At 38.9% G+C, this 19,947-nt stretch overlaps 1 protein-coding gene across 2 annotated transcripts in view; it reads right to left on the bottom strand.

Moving 5' to 3' along the window:
- Window positions 1-2,127: 2,127 nt before the first annotated feature.
- Window positions 2,128-19,947, bottom strand: part of LOC147156621 (myosin-binding protein C, fast-type-like) — a 28,102-nt gene continuing 10,282 nt past the window's right edge. The window contains exons 1-27 of one of the 2 annotated variants that reach the window (XM_086064097.1): window positions 19,528-19,853; window positions 17,887-17,949; window positions 17,652-17,800; window positions 17,437-17,554; window positions 17,298-17,346; window positions 17,066-17,125; window positions 15,991-16,151; window positions 15,751-15,883; window positions 14,556-14,680; window positions 14,355-14,460; window positions 14,083-14,252; window positions 12,889-13,054; window positions 12,700-12,806; window positions 12,579-12,608; window positions 12,316-12,458; window positions 9,839-9,998; window positions 9,309-9,413; window positions 8,259-8,447; window positions 8,041-8,175; window positions 6,902-7,069; window positions 5,913-6,001; window positions 5,644-5,839; window positions 5,425-5,564; window positions 5,157-5,316; window positions 3,727-3,863; window positions 3,349-3,535; window positions 2,128-2,252 (exon numbers count right to left, since the gene is read on the bottom strand). In XM_086064097.1, coding sequence (XP_085920223.1) covers window positions 2,227-2,252; window positions 3,349-3,535; window positions 3,727-3,863; window positions 5,157-5,316; window positions 5,425-5,564; window positions 5,644-5,839; window positions 5,913-6,001; window positions 6,902-7,069; window positions 8,041-8,175; window positions 8,259-8,447; window positions 9,309-9,413; window positions 9,839-9,998; window positions 12,316-12,458; window positions 12,579-12,608; window positions 12,700-12,806; window positions 12,889-13,054; window positions 14,083-14,252; window positions 14,355-14,460; window positions 14,556-14,680; window positions 15,751-15,883; window positions 15,991-16,151; window positions 17,066-17,125; window positions 17,298-17,346; window positions 17,437-17,554; window positions 17,652-17,741 — 3,150 coding nt within the window. In that variant the 5' untranslated portion in view covers window positions 17,742-17,800; window positions 17,887-17,949; window positions 19,528-19,853 and the 3' untranslated portion in view covers window positions 2,128-2,226. Of the gene's footprint in view, window positions 2,253-3,348; window positions 3,536-3,726; window positions 3,864-5,156; window positions 5,317-5,424; window positions 5,565-5,643; window positions 5,840-5,912; window positions 6,002-6,901; window positions 7,070-8,040; window positions 8,176-8,258; window positions 8,448-9,308; window positions 9,414-9,838; window positions 9,999-12,315; window positions 12,459-12,578; window positions 12,609-12,699; window positions 12,807-12,888; window positions 13,055-14,082; window positions 14,253-14,354; window positions 14,461-14,555; window positions 14,681-15,750; window positions 15,884-15,990; window positions 16,152-17,065; window positions 17,126-17,297; window positions 17,347-17,436; window positions 17,555-17,651; window positions 17,801-17,886; window positions 17,950-19,527; window positions 19,854-19,947 lie in introns of those variants that run through there. The other variant, XM_086064096.1, reaches the window with a different exon arrangement.

The raw sequence follows: 19,947 nt of genomic DNA, 5'->3' as shown, positions 1-19,947 counted from the left end.
GTGGAGGCTTTGTTTATTTCAGATTCAAGGTCAAGTTCCCCCTGGAAGCACATTAGCACGAGAGCTCAATTACAAGACAAGACGCTCAATGAGGTCAAATGGATCATGTTAGTGTATGTAAAAATTAATTTGCATTGTTGACACTTTATTCATTCACCAGGCGTCATGAAGAACTTCACCAAGTAGTGTTCTCAAATTGCTTTATTTTCACAGCGTTATTTTTTGGCGTGACTGGTGAAAACTCCACGCAGGGGCAGGTTAGACCACGTGTTGGTAATTTGTAAAAAATGAGAGCGAGAGAGAGAGAGAGAGAGAGAGAGAGAGAGAGAGAGAGAGAGAGAGAGAGAGAGAGAGAGAGGGCTGCACCGCTGTGGAAGTGGCTACAGTCGATTTCAGTCAGTGTCAATAAAACAGGCCCCTTGCACTGATACCAAAATAAGGATCGGCAAAAAAAAATAATAAATAAAAAAAAATGCAACTTTACTTACATAGCATTAAAATGTTATCCTTGTAACATTATGACTTTATTACTGTAATATAAAAAAAATTCTCACAATATTGTGTCCATAAAAACTAAAGTCATAGAATATTCTGACAGTTTTTCTGAAAAATAGACCCAAAATTAATTTGCATGGTCGACCATATTAGGCATCCTCCCAAACGGCATCTTAAAGAATTTCACCACACGCCCGAGTGTCCCCTCACCTCCTATTTCCGCTGTGTTTGGATGACTGGACTCTCCTGCAGGCCGTGCCGGACGTGAGCGGTCGGCCCGCTCCCTCCGTACGCTGCCTGTCAACTCTCTGACTCGTACCGGGAGTCTGACGGGTGATGACTTGCATCCACAGCCTGGCGTCATGCTCTTGTCTCCTCGCGTGTTTAATTACAGCACGCCATGTGGCACTAATGGGCCCCAATGCAATTTGAGTAATTGCGTTAGACTTGAGCGGCAGCGATTTAAATACAGTGGACCCTTGGAAAACAATCCATTACAGACGGTTCTATCTTTGATTTGTTCAGACTTTTAATAGATTTCACATAAGAAATAATAAGCATGGAATTAATCAGGTGGAGCCAGCATTCACCTTACAAAAAATACAGCTCTTAGTTGATAACTAAATATATGACCTTATTTGGAAATGTCTCAATGACCTTTGAGTGGATTGATTCAAAGGTGTCGCCACAGTTCTTGCAGTGGCAGGAGGCCTCCTTGCAGTGGCGCTGTTGCTCAGTGCACTATTGTCTTGGCTGTGCACGCCAGTGAAGCATCATGAGGTTGGGTCTCTGTTATTTTTTTTTTACATTCAAAGGTAGAAGGGAAGAGTCAGAATCTGAAAATGGACTGTCTTTAAATTGTTCCTTTAACGTTGGCATGGCAGTGCTGAGGTTCAAGGTTGCAGTTGAGTCGATATCACCACAAAGTGGCTTTGTGCATACGGGAGCTCGCCGACAGGGTGGACATTGCGGTCATTTCACCGAGTGACTTGATTCCGTTAACTTGACTGAACTGTTTTAACACATTTGAAATTTTGAATTTCTAAAAGGTTTTTGTATCAATTGATATTTCACTGTTATACGACAGAGTGGACATGTTATGCTAAGCACCCCAAATACACACATAGTAGGATGGAAATTACGAACCATAAATGTAAATTTTCTGCCTCCTTTGAAGAAAAAAATAAACGGTTGGTTGTGTTGTTACTGAAAAATTCAGAAGGTTTCTTAAAGGGTCAGTGATCTCATTTTTGACAGGGTGGACAATTTCAAGGTCACGTGCAAAATGCTCAATATGAATATGAAAATAGAATATACATGATTTTAAAAAAAATACTGTTTTTTAAAATCAAATAAAACCATGTATTTTTTTTAGGGATTCGTTGTAAAAAAAATATATAATTTTGACCTCAGAGTTTCATTATTCTGCTACATTTTCATGGCTGATGTGATTTTGATGTGGACGCCAAAGGCACTTCATAGTCATATTGATTGCAGTTAGTAATAGTTTTGTTCATGAGTGATCATATTTCGTTTTCACAATAGTAAAACAGGTATTGATTTGACATAATTACATCCTTATATAAAATAACTAGAAACGGAATATTTGTTTGCAAATGAAGGACAACCAAATCCAACACAGACAAATAAATATTATTTATTTGGTTTCTTCATGAGAATCTCCGACATTCACTGTGCACTTTATAGAGTTGCGTCACACTCTTCTTTTTCTTAATCCTGGTTTGGATCCACAGCAACTGTTGGAAGGCAAGACAGAAAAGTATTGATTACAAAGACGAGTTATTGTCCTTATTGTCCTATTGTTTCTAATGCTTTAGTTAGCTTACTTAGCTAAATAATTTGTGCCTCTAGCCACCACTGGATTTTTACAAAAACAATCATCTAACTGTTGTAAAACGAATACTTTTCTGACGGTGTCAATCAAATAAAAGGAGGGAACAAAGAAGTTTCCATCAAAATTGCATTGTTTCCTCTTGGTAGGCTTCTAAATGCGATCGTGAAAGCCATTAAAAGTCCCCAAACGGCGTCTGTAGCCGCCTCCTCTTTTGTGCGTTCCGCAGTATATCTGCAATCGCAGCAACATTAGCGATAGCATTGGCAGCTAACAAGATGAAGTGAGCTGTTATTGATATGCTCCCCCCACCACGCTCGGAAATCATTACGGGGATGTAACTACAGGTGGCGTGTAAACAGATTAGACTTGACGGAAGGGATGTGTGCTCAGTTAAGCATGTTTGTGTTTACCACCAGCATACCATTCGTGCTCAATATTTGCTTCTTTGCTTTGTTTGTACATCTGTAATAGCAGCGGCAATGAGGATAATGTGCTTAAGTCGTCTTTTTAAAAAAGTGCGCTTGGCTGCTTTGTGGTGTGCCGGATCCTGCTAGATTGTCCACCATTTTATGTACATGATCAATAAATGCCAGTTTTGCTTAATTTTGTGTTCGTTGTACTGCTTTATTGATTGTTGTTTGTTAGTTGCTAGCCTGTACAGTAAAGCTTCCCTTTTTTTTTTTGCTGGAATCTATACTGCTTAAAAAAAAAACAATTTTCAATAAATAATAATTACAAAAAAAAAATCATAAAAATAATAATAATAATAAATACGTTCTTGTGACGAGGCCAAAGCCATGTCTAGAATAAAAATAAAAATACAAGTGATGAGCTTATTTGTTGTTTGATGGGTTATAACACTGAAAAACCGATGCTATTCATTAGCCTGTATATGGCATTTCCTATGATATGTTAGCATTAAGCTATTTTTGTATATATATTTTTATAATAAAACATGATTTGCTTCCATCTTGTGGCATTTCTAGGCAAATACAAACCTCGAATGTTCAGCTTGCATTCCACCTCATCTTTGCCCAGCTCGTTGGTGGCCACGCAGGTGTATTTGCCTCCGTCGAAGGTGCAGGGCTTGCGAATGTTGAGGGTCACCACGCCTTGGTTGTTCTGCATCAAGTACTTGGGGTCCTCGCCGATGAGCATCTTGTTCTTCATCCACACGATCTTGGGCTGAGGAGCCAAATAATGGAATGAAATGTCTCAGAATAGAAAAGGCAGCCGTGACCCTTTCCTACCAAAGGTCACACCTGGGGGAGATCTGCATGTCTTCTGACAGACACTTCAGTTTGCATGTGACAAATGGCGGTGACGCTATTGTATGACTTGGACTCCACAGGCCATATTAACATGATCGTATATACCTTAGGGAAGCCTCTGACGGCACAGCTGATGGCGGTGCTGTACCCGGCCACAACGGTTCTGTCTATGAGTGGCTGAGTGAACTTGGGCACACAGGACATGTCCTTCTGCTGGAAGGGGGTTTGTTTCAACTCCAGACCTATGTGGGGAAGAGTGGCGTGCGGGAGCAGATCAGATGGGATCCAAATGTTATTGGATTGGAGTGTAGTGGCAAACGTTTTCACACTCTGTGCTTGAGTATAGACACACGAGTAAAACAAAAAGAATGAGCAAAAACTCATTCACTGCCAAGGACATATGTCTTTTAAGAATCCCATGTACATATTTCTATATATTTTAAAATTTTCCACATGATAGGGTCAAGGAAAGTCTTGAAATGAATGAAACCGAATGACTTTTTAAGTAAAAGTAAAAAAGTGAAATGTACCCTTTTAAGTAAATTCATAAATTTATTTCTAAATAAATTATACAGATTGTGAAATGCAGGTAGCTAGCTAGTTATGATTACTGCCAGAAAAGGCATTTGCTTTAGAGTGCCTCGTCGTCTGCCATAAGTGTGCGCATGTCACAGAGAGATTAGCGGAAGAGCAAGGAAGGGTTTAAAAAAAAGAAAGTCAGATGTGACAGCCAATCTATGGACTTGGCCTTTGCATTGTCACTTTAGAGCGCCTTGTCGTCTGCCATAAGTGTGCGCATGTCGCAAAGAGATTAGCGGAAGAGCAAGGAAGGGTTTAAAAAAAAAAGTCAGATGTGATAGCCAATGTATGGACCGGGCCTTTGTATTGTCACTTTAGAGCGCCTCGTCGTCTGCCATAAGTGTGCGCATGTCACAGATAGATTAGCAGTAGAGCAAGGAAGGGTTAAAAAAAAAGTCACATGTGACAGCCAATGTATGGACTGGGCCTTTGCATTGTCACTTTAGAGTGCTTCGTCGTCAGCCATAAGTGTGCGCATGCCACAGAGAGATTAGTGGAAGAGCAAGGAAGGGTTTAAAAGAAAAAAAAAAAGTCAGATGTGACAGCCAATGTATGGACCTGGCCATTGCATTGTCACTTTAGAGCGCCTCGTTGTCTGACCTAAGTGTGCGCATGTCACAGAGAGGCGGAATAGCAAGGAACGGTTTAAAAAAAAGTCAGATGTGACAGCCAATGTATGGACCTGGCCTTTGCATTGTCACTTTAGAGCGCCTCGTTGGCTACCTTAAGTGTGCGCATGTCATAGAGAGTAAGGCAGAAGAGCAAGGAGGGGGAGAAAAAAAGATTCAGATGTGACAGCCAATTTACGGACCTTCATGTTGAAGTGGTCGCTTTAGAGTGCCTTATTGTTGGGTAGAGCAATTATTTTCTTGTGATAATTTTACACAATTGTTGGGAAAATTTATGTTAAGATACCTTCAAAAATCTACTTAAGTACAGTAACGTGTAGTTCGCACCTGTCTTGGCGATGATGGCCGTGTTCTTGCTGTTGCGAGGCTCCTCGCTCAGGCCGCACAGGTTCTCGCTATAGACGCGGAACATGTACTCGTTGCCCATGATGAGGTCGGACGCCGTGCAGTGCGGCCGTTTGTTATGTTCATAAATGGTGAACCATTCCTAAAGAAAGACAATATTGCCTTCTGATTGTCATACTTTGGTCCCCTCCCCTCCCCTCCCCTCCCCTCCCCTCCCCTTCCCTCCCCTCCTCTTCAGTCTTTGCCTCACCTTAGTCTTCATGTCGGCCTTCTGGATGGTGTATCCGGTGACCTCGCAGTTGCCGTCATCGGTGGGTGGGTTCCACTCCAGCGCGGCGTTGAAGCCCCACACATCGGTCACTCTCAGATTTAAAGGCGGCCCCGGCTTTTCTGATCGGATTTCACGTCGACGTCACGCAATCAGTGCTTATACAGATGCAAGTCCGCGACACGAATAAATTGTGCCTACCAACAACTCTGAGTTGGAAACTGGCCCTGTCCTCCATGTTCTCAATCTTCAGAACCAGCTCGTATGTTCCCGAGTGCTCGCGTTCTGCTGAGCGGATGAAGAGGATGCTGTCCACGTTGGAGGTATGGACGTTGATGGTTTTGGGGTCGATGGGTTTCCCGTCTTTGAACCAGTCAGCGATTGGACGCGGTTTGCCCTGCGAGACGAGACGTGATGATGATGATTGGTGGATCTCAAATCGTAGAATTTGCAATTTTTTATTTTCAGACCTGGAAGGGGACGGTCAAGTTGATCTTTTCTCCCACTTTCCTGATGTACTTTGTCCTCAGGTACCGAGGGAGGCGGATCTTAGGACGCTCTAATGAAGGTAAAGACAATGAAAAGTTGCAGATTCTCAAATAGCACAAAGTTTGAATGATTAATTTGAAATAATGATTAGTTTTTCTAGATCAGCGGACTGCGGTCTAATTGATAAGTCCATGAGTTGACTCGGCCGGGTCGATTATAAACACCGATATTTGGCGTGTTGACAAATATCCGCATCGGCTTTTTTACGAATCTGAAAGCCAATAAAGCCGGTATCTCACTGAGCGGTGAATGCTTGCGAACGTAGCAAATTTAGGGTTTTCAGGTTTTACTTGTCGCAAAGACATTTCGAACATCTTCGGACAAATTTTCACTGTCTGTGAAGATCTTTTGAAACAAGAAAAAACGTTCACATGCATTTGTGGCTCAGTGAGATACAGTAAACTTAAATTGATGGATTTATTAAAATTTCCACTTTATAAAAAAATGAGGCTACACTGGGAACTCCCTACACTTTTTATTTCAATAAATAAATAAATAATACAGAAATTTTGGAAAACTTAATTTACAGTATAAAACTTTAGGGAACTATTTACTTGCTTAGTTTTTAATTTAGCTTAACGCACGCTGATGACCCTGGAAGCTCCCTGTAGTTTTTTGTTATCATTTTTATACAAAGCTGTCAATTCTTGACATGTTTACGAAAGAAAAAAATGAAATATAGTTGATATGTCTCCTTGACTGCTAATAATGAGAATCGGTATCGACCTTGAAAAAAACATATCGGCCTATCGCTACGTTTCCAGTTGAAGTTGGCTAACCGCTAATCGCGTGTCTGACCATTTACAGAGGATTTACGACCACCGTACTGAACTGAAAAAATATCAATTGCACCGTCGATTAATCGTCTTTAGTCATTCGATACCCCCAAATGGACAACGTGACGACCCACCCATGATCTCGCGGATGGTGACGGGCTGCAACATGACGGCGGGAGGACTGTGCCCTGCGATGTTCACTGCCACCACCCTGAAGTTGATCTTCTCCCCAACGGGTAGGCCTCGCACCACGTAGCTCTGCTTCTCACACAGATCCGCGTTGGCTTTCACCCACTCGGTATCTGCAGGGAGAAAACAATAACAAATCAATGCTTTATCTCTTTCTAATGAAATCATTGTGCTGAAAAGCACTTTATTATTATTCCAGCCGCATTTTATTCTCCACACGTTTTCGATGTGCAAAGACTCCCACGTAATACATTCCCATTTTCACCGTTCAAATTTCAACTTCAAAAACTCACGCCCTCCGGGGTATACATCGTCTAATTCCACATGACTTATAGTATTTGCATAAATTAACGTTGAATACCAATTTTCAATGGCACTGACATTGGCCTTTTTTTAAGTCCCTCTTTCCACGCCCACTCCCATACATATAACTTGTCATAATTACCAGCTCTCTGATACTGCTCAGTGGCGCATTTGGTAAATGTCCAGCAATCAGGAGGTCGCGGGTTCAAATCCCACCTCCGACCATACATAGCAAATGTGTCTGTGGCAATTATGCTAAGTGATTACATGCTAACCAACTGACTATCATAGTTCCACTTTTCCATCTAAATGAATGGAGGGTACTGCATGCATAGGGGGCGCTATTGAGCGATTTCTTTTTTTTTTGTGTGTGTGTGCATTTTTCCATTGGATATCATTTGTTCCACTTTTCCATCTAAATGAATGCAGGGTACTTTCAGATAACACTTTTTATATGAATACATATTTCAACTTGCTTCAAAACTTCACGCCTGCCGGGTTCAAGTGTTCTTTTTATTCATTTATCTTTTAACTACAATTAATACTTTGTAATTTTCACATCATTTATCTTTCAATTTACTTCATAAGCATTCAGCATAGCATTCAGCTATTAGCATCCTCACATAATTTCTGCTGAAATTGCACTTAGTCTAGTCTATTTAGGATTTCAGGTGAAATTTCAGGATGAACCTAAAATCTACTTGCGGTACGTCCTTTACATGTGAGCTGAGTTATATAACATAATATATAATATCTCTAACTTTTTGTGAGTAGTTCAGACCTCCATCTTTGCAGTATTCAATAATGTAGCCATCCAAGCCCCCTGCTCCTATTCTGTCCGGGGCGAACCACTTGAGGCTGCACGTGTTGTTGGTCACGTCGTTCACCGTCAGACGTGTTGGTTCGCTCGTCGGGGCTGAGTGTCACAAAAAAGGAAGAGCTAGTGAGTCTGGGAGGAAAAGCGTTGAGGAAAGGAAGCGGGTCGACCGTGATACCGACCGATAGGCATGAAGGGCTTGGAGGTGAGACTCGGCGGGGACATGCCGATGCTGTTGACGGCAAACACCCTCATCTCGTACAAGACGCCTTCTATCATCCGCTTGGCCTCGTACGTGGTCGATTCGTACACCTCAAAGTTAAGCTTTGTCCATCTGGTAGAACCTTTCTTCTTTCTCTCCATCAGATAACCTGTCAGATTTAAAAGCATTAAGAGACAAGATGGAGCATGTGTAAGTTATGTATGGAGGACCAAAACTGCCAAAATTCCAAATAAATAAATGACTAAAAGTGAAAATAAAAGCGGATATAAAAAATAGAATTCAAAAATTAAATACAAATTATTTATTTATTGTTTTTATTTCCATTTATATTTATTTTTTTTGACTTGATTTTTAAATTATATATATATATATATACATACATACATATAAAAATTAATAAATATATATATATATATATTAGGGGTGTGAATTGCCTAGTACCTGGCGATTCAATTCATATCACGATTCGATTCGAAACCGATTAATCCCGATACAAATCTGTAAGTCAATTATTGCGATTGTTTTTTAAACTCACATTTAGAAAATACAAATCAGTAAACTTGTACACTGTAACATTTGTATGAAAATGTATTTATTTATCTGAAAATTCAGGCTTATAACTGAGCTACTGTATTTAACAAACAGGTTGCAGTCTGTTTCATGTTTGAACAGCACTGAAATAAAATATTAAGGCTTAATGTTCCATTAATATAACATTCTTCCATGCTTAATGTGTGAATCCTAACCCTAAGTAAGACGTTTTGTTGAATATTCCCATAAAAAATTCATGTTTAAAGAGAATTGCGCGCTGTAATATCGCGATATATTGCCGAATCGATTTTTTCTAACACCCCTAATATATATATATATATATATATATATATTTATTTATTTATTATGTATTTTTTTTTATCCGTTTAAATTTTCACTTTTAGTCATTTATTTTTCATTTATTTTTCATTTTGGCAATTTTGGTCCTCCTTAGTTATGTAGCGTCTTCATTCCTTACCCTTGATTGGTGCGCCGCCATCAAATTTGGGAGGCTCCCAGATAATGGTGGCGCAGTCTTCTCCCACTGACGTGCACTTGACGTGCTCAGGAGCATCAGGAACATCTGAAATTTAAACACCAGCCATGTTTACGACTAGATGATGCACGATAATATCGGTGGCCAATAACTATCGGCAATTATTGACCAATTTGACGTCATACAGATAAACCAGATAAATCAGCCGATATTAATAGACATGCCGCGTTGGTCCATCTGTTGAGGTTTCGGCTCAAGTTGTGCCCAACTCCTCAACCCCTCCCCTCTTCTATGGTAATGTTGCATATTTGTGATGTCATAATGCGCGCGACCTCGTGTTGACAAATGATGCATTGTGGTGACATAGCAGTCGCCAGTGTGGGCTTTCTTTATTGTGTCTCCCCAAAATGTTACCCTCGTGTCTCACTCACAAGTTTGAATCAATTGAAAAATGCCTTAGAACAGAAAAAGTGTAAAAAAAAAAAAAAGAAGCAAATATTGCATTTACTTACCAATGACCTTTATATTGAGCACAGCCTTGTCTTGACCGGCGGGGTTGGTGACGACGATGGTGTAGTTGCCCTCATCCTCCCGCTCTGCGCCCTCAATGACGAAGCAACTCAAGTCCTTCCTGTTCTCTACCCTCACGCGCCCAGACGTCTCTGTGATTGGCTAACGTACAGGAAATAACACTGAAAAGGTTACCTTTATTTTCATCATTATATATATATATATATTAGGGGTGTTCTGCAATATATCGTGATATTACAGCGCACAATTCTCGTATTGATTCAATATGCAGCCGAATCGATTTTTAAAGATCAATTTTTGATGGAAATACTCAACAAAATCTCTTAATTAGAGTTAGGGTTCACACTTTACGCATGGAAGAATGTTATATTAATGGAACATTAAGCCTTAAAATTTGATTTGATTGTTTGTTAAATACGGCGGACCACAGTTTATAAGCCTGAAGTACATTTTCATACAAATCTTACAGTGTACATGAACAAGTTTATTGATTAGTATTTTCTAAATTTGAGTTTAAAAAAAAAATCACAATAATTGACTTACAGATTCGTATCGGGATTAATCGGTATTGAATCAAATCGTGACCTATGAATCGTTATACAGATGGAATTGCAAGCTAATAGGCAATTTACACCCCTAATATATATATATATATATTTGTATTTACATTTTTGTAAATTAATTTTTACTGTCATTCATTTATTTAGTCATTTATTCATTTTCATTTTTGGCAGTTTTGGTCCTCCATAGTAATGGATGCAGTTCTACATTCAGCAGAACTGCATCCATTCTATTTAGTACAGGCAGACATGATCACTATTGAGTTTCTGGTAGTCTCTGACGGAGACGAGTGAAAATACCATTTGTAAGGTTAGAAGCGGGGCTCATGTTTTCTCCTAAAGCTATTTCAGAGCGGCTAACCAAAAAAGCTGGAGGGCAGATCAACTTTGTGTTTATGAAAACTGAATTCGCTTTGCCCTGACCCGCTGGCAGGTTCGGTTACACAAGCTGTCCATGTAAGCAGTGTGAGAATCAGATGTAAGGCTTAAAAGTGTTGCAGGACATACTGTAAAGGCAAACTACTGTATGTTTGCAAAAAAAAAAATTGCATCATATCCATAATCGATAGACTAATCTAAGAAAAAAGAAAAAGAAACTCGGGCTGCAGCTATCAAATATTTTAGACTTGATTATGCTACCGATTATCCCATCGATTAATGGAGTAATCGAGTAGGAATTAATACTACATTATCAAAATGTGTATCTGAGGTGCCGCACCCAATAAGAAAGAAGTTGGCAGAGCGATTTCAGAGTGCTAACGGCGGAATTGTACAATAAACGACATGGAGAAAATCGAGGAAGTCATTTGGGACACAAAAGAAATAGGATTCATACGGTCTAATTCATGTCAAGGCCTTGAGTGTGTGTCGCTTTAAAAGGTGAGGCCCGGTCTGGTGAGTGACGTGGGTGTCAGCGTCAGAGAGCGTACACTTGGCTTGTTCTGTGGTCAAGTGAGCGGCTGGCAGCTAAATGGCTAACTGTTAACCAGCCTGCGTGTTGAATGAGTGCTTGTGCGTCGGTTGTGGCCTGAGCAGTTTATTTTGTTTCCGTTTGTTCAATAGTTCCTGGCAGCTGTGTCTTTACTTGACGAAATACAAAAGACTCTAGCGTCGGTAGGATATACTATTAGCTAACATCGGTACCTTGTGTTGGCAATCAGACTTGTTATTGTGGAACGTTAGATATGTTATGCAGTAGCACACAATACATGTTTTTAAAGGATATTCTCTCTTTCTTACATTCTTACTTCCTAGCTCGCCGCTATCACGCTAATGCTAAAGTTTCTTTTATTTTATTTTTTTGGGGGACCGAATCAATCAATTAATCACCCTATGGAGGGAAACCTCGACATGATTCAATGCAACTCTACACTTCTGTAGACTATGATGCCAAAATTAATCGATGAGTAATCGATTATCAAATTAATCGGCAACTATTTTAATAATCGAGTAAACGTTTGGAGCCATTTTTTTAATTTGAAATGGTCCAAATCTTCTGATTTCAGCATATCAATAGTAATTGTTCTGTAGTCCTTCACATGTTTAATCAAAATAAGACATTTGCAAACATCTGTTTTTATTTGGGAAAACAATGACCAAAGCGGTAACATAGTATAACATCAATCCCCACTTTTGTTTTGTTTTGTTCACTATACGAATACGAAGTACGAAATAACCACCAATAACTGGTTAATAAACATGAGTCCGTTCTTGTAATACACTTGAATGGAAAATGAAAATGAATCAGATGAGTCGATTAATCGCTTGAATAATCGATAGATTAATCGATTTTAAAAAATATTCGATGGTCACAGCACTACTATGACCAATGATTCAGTATCTTCTGAAATGAATACGGGACCTAATGTTTTTACCAGCGTGACCTGTCACATCCTTACCTTGTCTGCTTTGGACCAGACCACTGTTGGCGCTGGTTCTCCAGTGATCTCCACGTCCAGTCTCAGCTTGTTGCCAGCCACCAAAATGATGGTGTTTTGTGAAACCATGTTTCCGGTGGTGTCCAGGTGGATCTTTGGAGGATCTTAAAGGGTTTGTTTGGAGAAAGCAAATCTTTTTGTTTTTTTACAATGCGATCTATGCATGAGAGTCGTAAAAAGCTTTTCCGATGACTTAGAAGGAGAGGTAACTAAAGTTTATTTACCCTGCCTGGGCACATAGTCGATCTTGATTTCTGTATCAAGAGAGAAAAAGAGAAGGTTTAATGCTGTCTACTGATGATGAATGTTTCCACATCACCACAGTAATGTTTCTGTTTCCCTCACCCAGGAAGTTGAGTTTGGCCGAAAGCGACAGAGCGTATCCATCAGGAATGAAAGTGTAGTCTCCGGCATCCTCTGGCTTCACATCGTTAATGACCAGACGATGAAACCTGAAACGAGCCGCAGAGACGCGCCGATGGAAGGAAAATTCTTTTGAGGTGCGCTTTTTCTTTTCACATCTTTACGCTCTACCTTCCGACGTGTGTCATTTTGATGCGGTCGCTGGCCATCACTTCCACTCCGTCCTTGAACCACTTGCCTGTGACCTTGTCATCAGACACCTCGCACTTGAACAAAGCCTGGTCGCTTGCCTTCACCGTCAGATCGGCGATGTCCTGCAGCACCAGCAGTTGCTTTTCTGGACGCAGTGGAAGTCGCGTGGAAAATGTTTAGGACCATATGAAAACAGTTGTTAACACTTTATAACATAATATCCGTTATAACTAGTTAATAGATCATTAGTAAACTGTTAATTAATGAGTTATTTACTAACAGTTAATGAGGAATAGCTGCAACTTAAGAATAATGTTCCAATAACTTTCCAAGTCACTAGTAAATTACTAATAGCTTGTTTATGATCTATTACTCATTTAGTAGGTGATAGTTATGAACCATTGACTATAACTCATTACCTAACAGTTGATTAATGATATATTAACTATCTACAAGCATCATTAGAAATCCTTAAACTATTAACTCAAGTGCTCCCAAAAACGCATAAATAGGTTCTATTTTAAATATGATCATGCTCCCAAAGACGTATTTATAAGCTTTAATGTTGTTGCTGTTTTTTTTTATGCTAGAGCATACAGAAGGGTTTGATGTAGCCTCTCAACTGAAAAGAATGCTTGAAGCATGCTGGTAGTTATTACAAAAACGGCCAGCAGGTGGCAGCAGAGTATAAGAGATCAGCCAGGGCCATGTTGCAACAAGCTCTTTCCCCCACTGTTTAAAACAGATTTGTGAATAATAATGAAATTTAGCTATATTCTAATGCTAATTGCTGCAAAACGGAAACAGATAGAAATATATATTTTTTTCCTCATGAAAGAAGAGACTTTAATCTTTATTTTGGTAGGTTCCATGTTTTTATAGCAATAGAACAGAATATTCTGTGGGCCTTGCAAAAATCTGTCAAAATCCAGCAAAACAGCCGGGAGCGATGGGGGTTGCTTCAGTGAAAATGTCTGGAAGCGAATGAGTTAACACACATGTCATTAATGATTCATTAACAGTTTACTAATGATCTATTAACTAGTTATAACAGATAGTGGATCATGTCCGGCAACATAGTGGTCTTGAGTCACTGCCCAGTGGGTCCACTAGTGTAGATTATACTTTTGAAAGAACTCCGAAGAAATCAAGTGAACATTTTCCCTTTCGTACCTTCCACCTCCAGCTCTCCCTTGGTATGTCCCCCATTTGTCCAAGCATGGTACATTCCAATGTCCTCGAGCGTGGCTTCCTGGATGATGAACGTGTGCTTCTTCCCGTCTTTCTTGAAGCGATATTTTGTGGATGCCGATTCTTTTACAATTTCCTCATCCCCGTAGAACCTTGAAGAACATAACAATACGATAATAATGTCAGAAATTAAACAGCGCCAATAAACAGTATATGATCAAATTCATCCTCCCAACTCGTATCAAGCTACTGACCACATCACATGGGCGCCCTCCTCCGAAACCTCAATCTCAAACTCCACTCTCTCCCCGACCACCACGTGGTAGTCATCCATAAGCTTGGTGATGGTGATGGGCGGCTCTGGGTGTAAACAAGAGAGTTTTGAGCTTCGACGTGGATCTTAAGAGTCAACAAGGATTGCCGTTTTTTTTGACGAGAAGGCAACGTCGACGTACCTTTGACGAAAACCTCAGTGAAGCACTTGTCTTCGCCAATCACACACTCGTATGCAGAGTCATCAGCCAGGGTGGTCTTGTTGATGGTCAGCGTTCTGATGTTCCCGTTGGTCTCCATCACGTACCTTGAAAATAACACGGTCGGTATGTTATTCGTAGTGGTGTGCCTGGAGGCCTACTCAAGAAGATTTTTCAGGTTTTTCGTATATATATATATATATATATATATATATATATATATATATATATATATACGTATATATATATATATATATATATACGTATATATATATATATATATATATATATACGTATATATATATATGTATATATATATATATATATATACGTATATATATATATATATATATATATATACGTATATATATATATGTATATATATACGTATATATATATATATATATACGTATATAAATATATATATACACATATATACGTATATATATATATATATATACGTATATAAATATATATATATACACACACACACATTATTGAAGTCATGCGATTAATTACGATTATAAATTTTAATTGCCTGACACCCCTAGTTTTATGCCAGCCTAAAAACCAAAAACTTTTGAAATGTATTAATTATTCATCCAATCTGAAAAATCTTGTCTTGTGCTAGCGTTAGCATTGGAGCTAACGGTATTAACGACAGTTTACTGTTAAACCGGACATTTAAAAAAATGTGTTAAACGTTAAACAGATGTCATGCAAGCTTATTGGTTACAAATGTTACCGTTTAACAGAGCCACTGATCGCCGAACCTCGACAATATTGACGAGAACGTTCTTATCGCGTGCATTTTCTTCATGCGTTCAAGGCTAAATGTTGAATTGCAGGTCTTATTTTCTCAGCATTAGCCTACATAAAGGCATAAATGTCTTGGCAGTGTGACTTATTGAGCCCTGCGGGAGACTTCTTACGATGGCCTAAAAATAAAATGTGTGGATGGCAGCATCGGTCCAAACTTTGACTTTGCGGAGTCGATAATTTTAGCTGCGCATTTTTCAAACGCTCTCTATCATCCGAGCTCAGTGGCTAATTTACAACCTAATTTTGCTGTCCGTCTCTGAGTATATTTCCTGCTCAGTCTAAAAAAAAAAAAAATGGGACTAATAAAAAAAGGCATACAACACGATTGAGTGCGTTGGCGCTTTTATGTATGTACTTGGCAGAGGGTTTGATCTCTTGGCCGTTCTTCAACCATTTGACCTGGGCGTTGGGATCCATCACCTCACACTTAAGAACGATTCTCTTGCCTTTGTCCACCGTGTAGCAAGATTCCAGCTTTGTCAGGAAAGCTGGGAAGAAGCGGAAAATGGGAATTCAATTCTCTAAGTTTCTCCTCCGGCTGTCCTTCATGGTATTGCGCCTACTTCAGGTGCTCTCGTCGCGCCACCCGACTCACCCTCGGTGTGCTTGGGCTCCACCTTCATCTTTTTCAGACGTTTCAGCATGCCCCGCAGGTCGGTAATGCCGTACTTGAAAGCGATTTTCTCATATTCGCTCGGGTGGGCAGCCTTCAGCAATTCCCATACGTCGATCTCCTCCACCTTTTCAGTTTTCCTTCTGTCAGTCATAGGAAAAAAAAGGCATTTTAATAAAAACAATTGTATAGAATGTGGGGATGCGCTTGCTAGTGTAAGCAAAGATTATTTTACAGAAACGCGCTATTCGTGTCGTTTTTGGATGTGGATACAGAGACCACACTAATCCAATATTCATACTTAACTGAAAACGTTCAAATAAAATGAATTGATGGAGTTTAACCGCCTTAAAATAATTTACAAAGCACATCATGAAATCTTACCAATTACAAAAAAAAATAAAAAAATACAAATGAACTCATTTACTGCCATTGACGGCTATAGACGTCAAAAATTCATTTGAACTATTTCTATTAGTTTAACATTTTTTTCCTACTTTTGTTAACAAGAGTATGAAAACTTAGGAAAAAAAATATTGTACATTTAGACCAGATATAAAATTTGTGAGTAATCGTGAGTTAACTATTGAAGTCATGCGATTAATTACAATTAAAACTAAAACTAAACGAATTAATTGTTCTGATTAATCTTGATTAATCACAAATTTATATCTGTTCTAAATGTATATTAAAAACTTTTTTCTAGCTTTTCATACTCTTGTTAAAAAAGTGGAAAAAATGTTAAACTAATAGAAATAGTTCAAATTAATTTTTGACGTCTAAAGCCGTCAATGGCAGTGAATGAGTTAAGAGGAACAGATATTAGATATAGGTGTCAGTTTGTGGAACAATCTGGATTATGAAACTAAATCATCTCAGTCTGTTTGTATGTGTTTTAAAAATGTATAAAAGCACAATTACTGGAAAAATATATTTAGCACAAGGTAATTAGGAATTATTTTTGTTTAATTAATTAATTAATTTATTTATTTTTCTTTTAAAGAATGAATTATTATTTTTTGAATGGAATTGAATTGAATTGAATTGATGTTCTCACTTCTTGGCAGCTTTGAGAAGAGCGCTGAAATCCAGGTCACCATCATCCTCGCCGGCATCCCTGCGTGGAAGGAATACTCTCATAACGGTGGACTTGAGTCACATGACTTAAGTCGATTCAAATGAAGTCGCCAATTTTCAGACTTAGCTAAAACTCGACACAACAACTTTGACTTTGACTTTGTATTCATGAGATTCGACTTCATTAGACGTGACGTGTGAAATGCACTTACGATCTCTTGAAGGTAGACAAAATGTCCACATGCTCGTCCTGCTGGGAGGCTGAAATGAGAGAAGTTGCCGAGTTGGCACATTACAGCCGGATCAAACCAGAACATCAGCGTACGTGGTCCCGTCTCGGCTTTCGCTCACCCTCCACGGACATCTCAAAGCTGGAGCTGTCACATTTGTCTTTGGACGTCACCTCGCACCTGTAGCCGCCGGCGTCTCCAGGGACCACTTTGGTGACCAGCATCTCATAAGTGTAGATCTTTTAAGGGTAAATAAAACAAAGATGGAAAGGCTCTATAATCATTGTATGGTGCAAACTAAACGTTTTTTTTTTTTTGTTCATATCTCTGACGCACCTTTGTATCCCTGTCATAGGTTTCTTTGAACTGCATGTGTTTCCCAGCCTTGCTGCTCAAGTCCAGCCATTTTCCCTTCAGCCATTTCATGGTAGGTTTCTTTGCCAGGGCGCTTGAGTCAACCTTTGCGACGAGAATCAAATCCGTTCCTGTCGTCAACAAAGCCCAGTCAGTAGTGTCAACATGGGACAATATGCTCTGCAGTGGGTTCTAGTCATCCGTTTGCAGGTCGAACCTGTGACAGCGGTCACTTGATCTGGCGGCTTCTCCAGGAAGAGCCCGGCGAGCTCTGTCGCCTCTGAAAAAAACCAAAAACATTATTTTATATGATTACAGATAGAGATGTCAAACTTAATCGATTAATCGACAAGTAATCGATTATCAAATTAGTCGGCAACTATTTTAATAATCGAGTAATCGTTTGGAGCCATTTTATTATTTAAAATTGTCCAAATCCTCTGATTTCAGCATATCAATAGCAATTGTTCACATATTTTTGTAGTCCTTCATGAAAGAAGACTGCAGGTTATAATCAAAATAAGACATTTGCAAACATCTGTTTTTACTTTGAAAAAAAAAAAAAAAGACCAAACCGGTAACATACCACAACATAAAAAAAATCATTATTTTTTTTATCACTATACGAATGCGAAGTACGAAATAAACACTGGTTAATAAACAGTAATCAGGGAATAAATTAGTTGATTAAACAATTGAACAATCGATAGATAAATCAATTCTAAAAATATTCGATAATCACAGCACTAGTTACAAATGTACTGTATATGGACTATGGAAACACAAACCCCTGAGAAGACAACACTAACATTGGCGATGACCACACTGTGTGCAACAATCCAAAGTGCAGCAAAAAGGACCAAAAACACAATTACAACATTAAAACTGAACATCTGATAGAAAGCACAACATAGATAGTTACAGAACATATAATGACATAATTAGCAGCATTTCATCTTATATGCTGTTCTACCACTTCACTATAGGCAGTTTTACTTTATTTTCTTTTTTTTAAACAAATATTACAGGACTGGTTCTGTGTAATAGTAGAGATATGTCGATAAAGGCAGACAGTATAATTTAATATCAATCATGGGCTGCAGTGTTTAACTAACCAATTATGATGGAAAATTTTGCGATTTAAGTTGGGAACAAGTTCCTTGGTCTTGATTAGCGATGTAAAAAAAAAAAAAAGATGAAACGTGCACAAAATAGAACATTTCGTTTGGAAGCATTCAGGATTAAAGTTCAACAACTCACACGACATATTTAACATTGAAATAAAACACAATCCACGTGTAGACGCCACCTGTGCAACATAAAACATTGGATGAAGATGCTTAAAAAGAAAAAGGAAAAAAAAAAAGGGCATTTGCATGCGCTGATAATGTAACAATGCAAGTGTACCCTCCCCAACAGCGTTCACGTTAGCTGGGAGAGAAACAATTTGCAGTTATACCAGCGCTAAGAGGAAGTGTGACATTTTATGAGTGAATGCACCACACAGTGACAGCTAACCCCGTCACAAACATAAATAAATAAAGATGTGTGCTCTTGGAGGCAATCATGACTGTTACAGGTCAGAACACAAAGGAATCAAGCAGGTTTCATTTTCTACGCTTTCTAATCATCACATTTGGGATAAAACATGTATTTGAAATGACCTTGAATACTTCTGTCGGACTGAGGTTGGTAGCTGAGCCTGTAGCATTACTAGCAGTTGTTTATTTGCATAGTGAATCAGTTATAGCGCAAACTGTACGTTTTAATTTGAGCTTAAATAAGTTGGCAGTTGCTTCCTGCTTCATTAGCCAAACCGTGGTTAAGAATAATATAACCTCTCAACTCACATACTTACACTTTAGCCCCGCGGGAAAAGCTTTAAACAACCTTGGTATGTAAGGACTTCCAACTGTCCGCCCTGAGGAACACAAGCACTGACGGCTGGTGCAATTACTACTATGGAGATCAAACAAACGTAGCACAAGATGGGGAAATCCTCCTACGTGGAGCGTCGAGAGTGACGAAAGAACATCTCCCTGACATCAAGCTACATTTATATATTTAAAAAAAAAAATCTATTTGAAGTGCCGCAAAAGTTAGACACAGTTGTCACTGGCTCAGCCAGCTCTTTCCAATTGCTGCTGTCATTCAGCTTTCATACCATTTCACTCAGAATACGTTAACATGTACACTATTGGACATATGGTCAGAAAATTATTATTTATCTATCACAAATAATGCATATTTGTTCATTTCGGATTGGTTGGTGTGTGTG

The sequence above is a fragment of the Leptonotus elevatus genome, chromosome 20 (assembly GCF_054856555.1).
Source record: "Leptonotus elevatus isolate MCC_2025b chromosome 20, RoL_Lele_1.0, whole genome shotgun sequence".
Lineage (NCBI taxonomy): Eukaryota > Metazoa > Chordata > Actinopteri > Syngnathiformes > Syngnathidae > Leptonotus > Leptonotus elevatus.
The sequence above is the reverse complement of the archived record's forward strand: the minus strand, read 5'-3'. Positions and strand labels throughout refer to the sequence as shown.